Raw genomic sequence first — 7,082 nt, 5'->3', positions numbered from 1 at the left:
ACGTTGCAGTTCGTAAACGGAAATGTTAACAGGGATATAATTTGGCAAATCACCTCCCCTCAGCTTTTGTATATGCGTGTCAAACGCAATGAAAACGCAGGTCAAAACGCAACGTGTGAACGCGCCCTAATGGAAAATGGAAAAAGGGCACCGGCATGAAAGGGTTATAAATCCAAATATTGTCCACTCCATATGGGCTTTTTAGGCCTGGTCTTTAAGGGGTTAAATTAGGTAGCAAATGCTCTGACATCATTGATGACCAATGAGCTTCAGCCTTTATAAGACCCTCCTGGGCTCCAGGCTCAGTTGTTGTATTGAATAGTAACTGTAATGATGGTGGGGGGTGCTCAGGGGCTCGTGCTGGTTCTCTTTATGGCCACTGGTTACTTCAGTGTTGTGGTAAGTCGTTGGTGCACCAGGTTTTAGGTGCTTTGCAATGGTGTATATGTTGTCTGTCCTGGTGCTGTTTTTGGGTGCAATAGCTGTAAGGAGAGGAATGCTATATAAGTATTGTCTCCTTTACTACTCTTCAGTTGTGTCCCATACAAGTGAATGGAGCGCTGGTCCACATTGTGCACCTTCTCCATTCACCTGGAATACATCTGGGAATTGCCACCAATATTTATGGCTCCTTTACAATAAAAACCCTGCATTGATGTTGCTGTAATAACCTGATTTTCCTCTGCCAGCAGGGAGCTCAGTGCAATGTGACTGGTGTTTGGGTCAATACCCTGGGTTCGGTTCTGAAGCTCTCCCTGCAAGGATCCCAGCTCCGGGGATCCCTGCGCTCGTCTGTAGAGCTCTATCCTAAGGCAGCAGGCGATCAGATGACCGGGAAACTGATGGGGCTCATAGGACAAGGAGAACAACCAACCTTCACCATGTCCACAAACTGGAAAGGCGGTGAGATCTGATTTTATTTGGGTTTTAAAGGGATTTTTATAGGAACAGAATGCCAGCCCCCCCACATCTAATCTGTGCAAATAATGGTGGTGGCATAAATGGGGTTTTGAACCCGTTTTGGGTTGTTTTTAAGCGGTCTGTTAAACGCATGTGCTTTTCCCGTTGTCCATTTTTCCAATTACCATAATTATCATATTTGTGGGGAAACGGACAACAATGGGAAAAACCTTTTTTGAAGAAAACGGGTGCATTTTTAACGGGCTGCTTAAAAACGGGTTCAAGACGCCATGTGTGCCACTACCCTGAGGCCTTTTGCTGAAACTCCAATTGATGAAAGTGTAAGACAAAAGTCATGGGTTCTCTGGAATGGCTCCGTGGGTGAGTCACTCCTAGAAGTTCCTGATGTATAAGGCAGTTAAAGGGGTTGTCAGAAAGTTGATTGTGGATGGGGGTAGTGGTGTAACTCGGAGAGAAATGGCCCCCTAGCGGGCTACTGCCTGGGGTCCCCTTTCCTACTTAAAAAATATACATTAGTATACTCACACATATAAATACAGTCATGTGCAAATACATACACAGTGTATACAGACACCATATACACATCACAGATACTGCATATATACATCAGTGTGTTATATACTGGACAATGTGCAGTACAATATAGATATAATGGTGTACATCCTCCATTCTTTATTGTGTCCGGTTAGATGCTGGGGCCCCCTCACACTGTGGGCCCCATAGTGGCCGCTATGACTGCTACCGCTGTAGTTACGCCCCTGAATGGGGGATAATAATGGCGCTGCTGGTTATGTGTTCTGCCACTATTCAATACTATGGGAGTGCTGGAGATTGGCGTACAGTACTTCAGTATTGCTAGCACTCCCATTCACTGTCTTTCAGGGTTTTGGAGATAGCTGAGGGCTGTGCTCAGCAACATCCTATGCTCTCATTGTATTGAATGGAGCGTCAGTAAGCGCGTTCAACTTATTGCTCCATTTTCTGAGTATGGCGTCTCCTCTAAATGAATCTTCATAACCACTGATCAGGATTTGCTCCTGTCAAATGCATAATGTACGCTACGTGCTTGTTTCTTCTGGTTCACGGGGAACCCTCCTAAGATCTTAAGGTGTTAGGAAATAAAACATAAATTATCATGTAGTATACATCTTAATTTTACCAAAAACTTTCCGCAGGCTCTGTCACCGCTTGGGTCGGGCAATGTTTCCTCATGTCCGGGTGCCCAGTCCTGAAAACCATGTGGTTGCTGCGATCGAAGGCCTCATTAGACAATAACTGGAAGGCAACCAGGTAATGGAGACCCTGCAGTGTGTATCCGCCTATATCGGAGTTTACGTAGTATATTTGTAATGGAAATAATATGGGGGGGGGGGGGGGGCAAAGAGATGGAGTTTTAAATGTACCGTAATTTTCACTATTTTTCTTGTAGGATTGGAGAAGATGTGTTTCACCCACAAAAGAAATGTATTGTAAATGTTTAAGAATAAATGTTGCTTATTTCTACTTCCTGTGTATTTCTTTTTTTTTTTTTTTATACGGAGTTGCAAAAACACAAAAAACATTCGACAAGAAAATGGGATAGATAAAAATTTAAAAATCCTGGAGTTTATTACTGCCAAATAGTACACCACATTAAAGTGTGTGTGTAGTAAATACAATATATTAATACAATTTTATGCACGTGTGTGTGTATATTATACACATGCACAGAATATATACACATACAGGGGGAGATTCATAACTGCAGCAAAATAATAATTGCAGTGTAAGAATTTGATTAAAATGGCTATGCCACCTCTGCGCCATGTGGATGTAGAGGTGGGTGTTACCTCCCTATTCCTGCGTTTTTAAAAAAAAAAACATGCTACATGTCACTTGCTGGTTAGTACACTAAACTACTCCATCCAGTGTGAGAAGAGGGGGTGAGGGGGTCATGGCTGCTATCATGCGTTTCCCCATGGTATGTACAGTGCCCCACATTAAAGGGAACCTGTTGCCACAGAACCACATAAACCCCCAACAGTACCTTGTACTTGGTTTGTTTGTTCTGTATGATACAGCTTTATCCCAAAAAACGTAGACAGCCTGGTTTCTCATCGATTGCAGTAGATCAGTCAAGCTCTCTCCCACCCCCGCACTGCCCCTGTTCATGTCACTGCTTATTTTGCTGGGTACATGCTCCAGTTAGCCGACCATGCTCTGATGGGCACAGGAACAAGGGGTGGGTACACTGGGCACAGTGGCTGTGACTGAGGGGGCAGGAGAGCTTGACTGGTCTTCTGCCTCCTTGACTGCATTGTTGAGAGAAACAAAGTAAATTAATAATATAATAATTCTTTATTTATATAGCGCAGACAGATTACGCAGCGCTGCACAAAGCATGTCAAATTGGTCCCTGTCCATATGGGGCTCACAATCTAAACCTAACAGTGTGGTTTTTTTTTTGAGTGTGGGAGGAAACCGGAGTACCCGGAGGAAACCCACGCAAACACGGAGAGAACATACAAACTCTTTGCAGATGTTGACCTGGGTGGGATTCAAACCCAGGACCCCAGTGCTGAAAGGCAGAAGCGCTACTCACTCAGCCACCGTGTTTTGTGGTGCTAGATTTTCATAAAAAATGCAGCAGGGGGAAAAAAACTTCTGCCAGTTTTCCGTTTGAAAGACAATAAATACTCCCCATTATGTATATAATAAACATGTATATACTCAGTCACCCACCCTTATCCGAGGCCACGGATATGACTTCATACAGGCCACATGGGGAGTAGATGGTAGGCAGCTAGCACTACCATCCTGCTGTCCCCTTCCCCAGACATTTCTTATCCGATTTTTGCTGGCTCCGAGTACTGTGGAAGATATTAACAATTCTATACATATTAGGAAATGTGCACCAATTCCATACTTTAGTGTGTGTGAGGCCGGGTGGCTGGACCCCCTGACGCTGTGGGTCCAGTGCAAATGGCTATGGCTGTTCACTCTGTAGCTACACCCTGAATTGAAGGCATTATGCAAATATGTTTTCCTGGATGAGATAAAGAGAACATTTTTACTTTCTAAGAGGCAATGTTTTCCTTATTCTGCCCTGGAAAATGTATGTTCCTGCTTTCCAGAATCCTCCATTAGAGTATTAATGGTTACAAGTCTCCACATACCTGCAGAGATGGGTGTTTAATGTCTGCGTTGGTAAAACTTTCTCCCCCAAGCTTGTTCAATTCACGGAATGTTGTCCCTTCACTTGGGCAATCAAACTGCTCTTTAAAAAAACACAAAAAAAAACTTATCTCTGCAGGAAAAGCTATTGCTGAAGATGGAACTTTATAAGTGGTTATCAAGGCTTAAGTTTTTTTTTTCGCAGAACAAAGGTTGTGATGGTGGATTTTTAATATTTTTTTTTTGAACGGTAGAAATTATAGACCTTGAAGCTGCAAATTCTGCTGCTTTGTGACTGTAACACCTGGAAAAATAAAAAAAACTAATGGTGCAAACATCTTATTTCCTAATAAATGGAATTGTTTGGCGATGACTCCGTATCCCACCGGTGATGCCCCGTGCGTTCAGGTATAACCTGAGTGACACAATCCCTGGGGAACAGATTGGTCTCTTTTGTTCAGCTTGACCTGTCAGGATTGGCGACACAAGGGTTATGGAGTCCTCCCGCTGACTTGGTTAATTAGTAGGGGAACATGAGCCGCCCCTGGTCGTTTACAGGACAAAAAGCCCCTGACTTATTTATGAGCCGTGTTTGCAGCGCTTGTAATTTTGTTCCGCTGAATTATCTACTAAGATTGGCTTTCCACTGTAAGGAATCTTACCTGCCTGAGCTAAACACGCTATGACACAGAGTAGGTGACCTTAAAGGGGTATTTCAGGATTTATCAGCTGTCACCTGTTTGACACGGCCCCATTCATGTTAATGCCGCTGAGCTGCAATGCCAAGCACAGCCTCTACACACTAAGGGGGCGCAACACTCACCCAAAGTCACTTCAAACTACTTATCAGGGGGGTTTTCTGGGGTTTGAAAGCTCCCGCTATCCTAAGCAAAGACAAGAAACCCAAAGTTTAAAGCCTTAGCACTTACTTTCAGACAGCAGTGTTTGGTCAGTATTTTCCTTCGGTATTTTTAAGCCAAAAATGGAACTTAAACCTGAAAAAAGTGTAAAGGTGTGTATTGTAGTTTTTATCTGTTTGGTTTCCGTTCCTAGTTTCTGCTTGCAAATACTAAAAGAAAATACTTACCAGAACATTATCATTCCATTTAGGTGCTGGGCCTGAATGAAAAAATCTCCCAACTTTATTGTATTGTTCATAGTAACAATCTCTTTGTAAGGGGAAGAGGTCTCTATCTGCAAATTCCAGTGCACCCCAGGAAATCCTATGTAAACCAGACACCATTCTGCCCTAAAAGAGAACATTTACAGACTGAATTAGAAATGATGCAATCTGAGCTGGCAAAGATGGTCTTTGAGTTTGATGGTTATCCAAGCGCCTTAAAGAAAATCTACTATCAAAATCCATCATGATAAACCAGGGACATTACTCATAGATCCAGGCACCGGGACTGTGGTATCTTCTTATATGTGTTATCCATGGCCTTCTTCCTTCTGAAATCAAATTAGAAAATTATGCTAATGAGCCAGAAGGACTCTTGGAGGCGTTACTAGAGCCCCTCCTTGCTGCAGCTTCACAGACCGTTAGACCATCTCCCTCTCTTTCCTGCTCCCTCATCACTCCCCTCCTTCCTCTGATTGATGTAATCTCACACAGTAGGAAGGGGAAAGTGCTCCTGCACATTGTAACAGCATGTGAACTGCATGAGACCACCAAAGGTGATGATGAGGGTCCACCCTCCGTCCATAATATACCTGTTTATATTTTGGAACTTAAAGGGACTCGGCCTATATTTTATCCGATTAAAATAGCAGCCCCCTCAGGGAGGGTATGACATGTCTTTTTCTAGATTTGCCTCTTTCATCTGAAATCTCACTGATTTCTCTACAAATTAAAAATATATATCCTCCAAAATCGTGTGATAATGAGCACAGAAGAGGCTTCTGGAGGGATTCATTAAAAAAGTGGACCCCACGTCATCCAGCACTGAATAAAGAGAATTTGCACGGCCGGTGAGTGTTGTAACTTTTGTTGTACTCAATTCCGGAGAGAGCGACCCTATCTTCTGTTTCATGCTACCTAGGACAGTGGTGGCGAACCTATGGCAAGGGTGCCAGAGGTGGCACTCGGAGCCCTGTCTGTGGGCACCCAGGACATCAACAAAGAGAACACAAGGGATCTTCATGGATTCCCAGACAGCCCAGGACTTTCTGCGCTCAGTACTATCTTAAAGCGACAGTGCTGCCTGACACTACAGGAGGAATGGGAAGGTGTGGGCAGATCTGGAATATTATTGTAGCTTCAGCTCCAGGCCCAGGGGAACCTGAATTTGTCACCTTTCTTTCTACTGTGTTGGCGTTCTTAGGATACTGATACGATTGAAAGCCATAACAGCAAGAAGTTACTGCTTAAATTGTACTTAAATGTCGACACTTTGGGATATATAAGTGGGTTTTGGTTGTAGTCTGGGCACTCCGTGTCTAAAAGGTTCGCCATCACTGACCTAGAGTGTCCCTTTAATATCTAATAATCCATTATAGTCATATATCAGCCAATAAAAAATTGCCGCCATGTAAGAAGTGATTGCTTCAGTCTGGGTTTACCTTTAATTTTACATGGGACTGCTGTTAAATTCTTGTTATGATCCTTATGATTCCATCCATACATACGGAGCACTTGGTGACGCTGCGCTCGACATGGGGATAACTTTCTACCCTTTATTTCACAGGTCTCTGCCTCTGTTTCACTCCGCTGTCTTGGGGATGTGAATTATTAATGGGGTCCACGTTTATTATAGCAGAGAGGATACACATGGGAATAAGTCCCGGACGGACACGGCTGCAGGTAAGTGCACGTCTGTGCAAACATTTCATTGAAACATGGATGGGTGCCTTAACATAGGGATTTACATGCTGGATGTCAGATTTGCACTTATCAAATGGATTGTTTGCATATCTGAGTATAAGCTGTCAATGTGGTGGCAACAGCGTCTGCAAACAAACCCTTCCGATATATGGGACCAATATTCATAAATTTTTGGAAGAATATC

The 7,082-nt window shown here is 43.3% G+C and overlaps 1 protein-coding gene across 2 annotated transcripts; it reads left to right on the top strand.

The window, feature by feature from the left end:
- The first annotated feature begins 274 nt into the window (after positions 1 to 274).
- Positions 275 to 2,424, top strand: LOC140066165 (avidin-like). 2 transcript variants are annotated; one of them, XM_072113700.1, is made up of 4 exons: positions 275 to 399; positions 690 to 903; positions 2,097 to 2,211; positions 2,351 to 2,424. In XM_072113700.1, the coding sequence occupies exons 1-4, from the start codon at positions 331 to 333 to the stop codon at positions 2,400 to 2,402; spliced, it is 450 nt and encodes a 149-aa protein (XP_071969801.1). In that variant the 5' UTR covers positions 275 to 330; the 3' UTR covers positions 2,403 to 2,424. The 2 variants fall into 2 exon arrangements, with proteins under 2 accessions (XP_071969801.1, XP_071969802.1); XM_072113701.1 differs by having other exon boundaries at positions 302 to 399; positions 693 to 903.
- Positions 2,425 to 7,082: the final 4,658 nt, after the last annotated feature.

Source organism: Engystomops pustulosus, chromosome 6 (assembly GCF_040894005.1).
Source record: "Engystomops pustulosus chromosome 6, aEngPut4.maternal, whole genome shotgun sequence".
In the NCBI taxonomy this organism is placed as follows: Eukaryota; Metazoa; Chordata; class Amphibia; order Anura; family Leptodactylidae; genus Engystomops; species Engystomops pustulosus.
This window is presented reverse-complemented; position numbering and strand designations above follow the sequence as displayed.

Excerpts from the sequence above, each read along its gene's own strand:
- LOC140066165 (XM_072113700.1), top strand. The coding sequence starts at position 331 with ATGATGGTGGGGGGTGCTCAGGGGCTCGTGCTGGTTCTCTTTATGGCC. Across the intron at positions 400-689 it reads CTGGTTACTTCAGTGTTGTG|CAGGGAGCTCAGTGCAATGT; the intron begins GTAAGTCGTTGG and ends TTCCTCTGCCAG. Across the intron at positions 904-2,096 it reads GTCCACAAACTGGAAAGGCG|GCTCTGTCACCGCTTGGGTC; the intron begins GTGAGATCTGAT and ends AACTTTCCGCAG.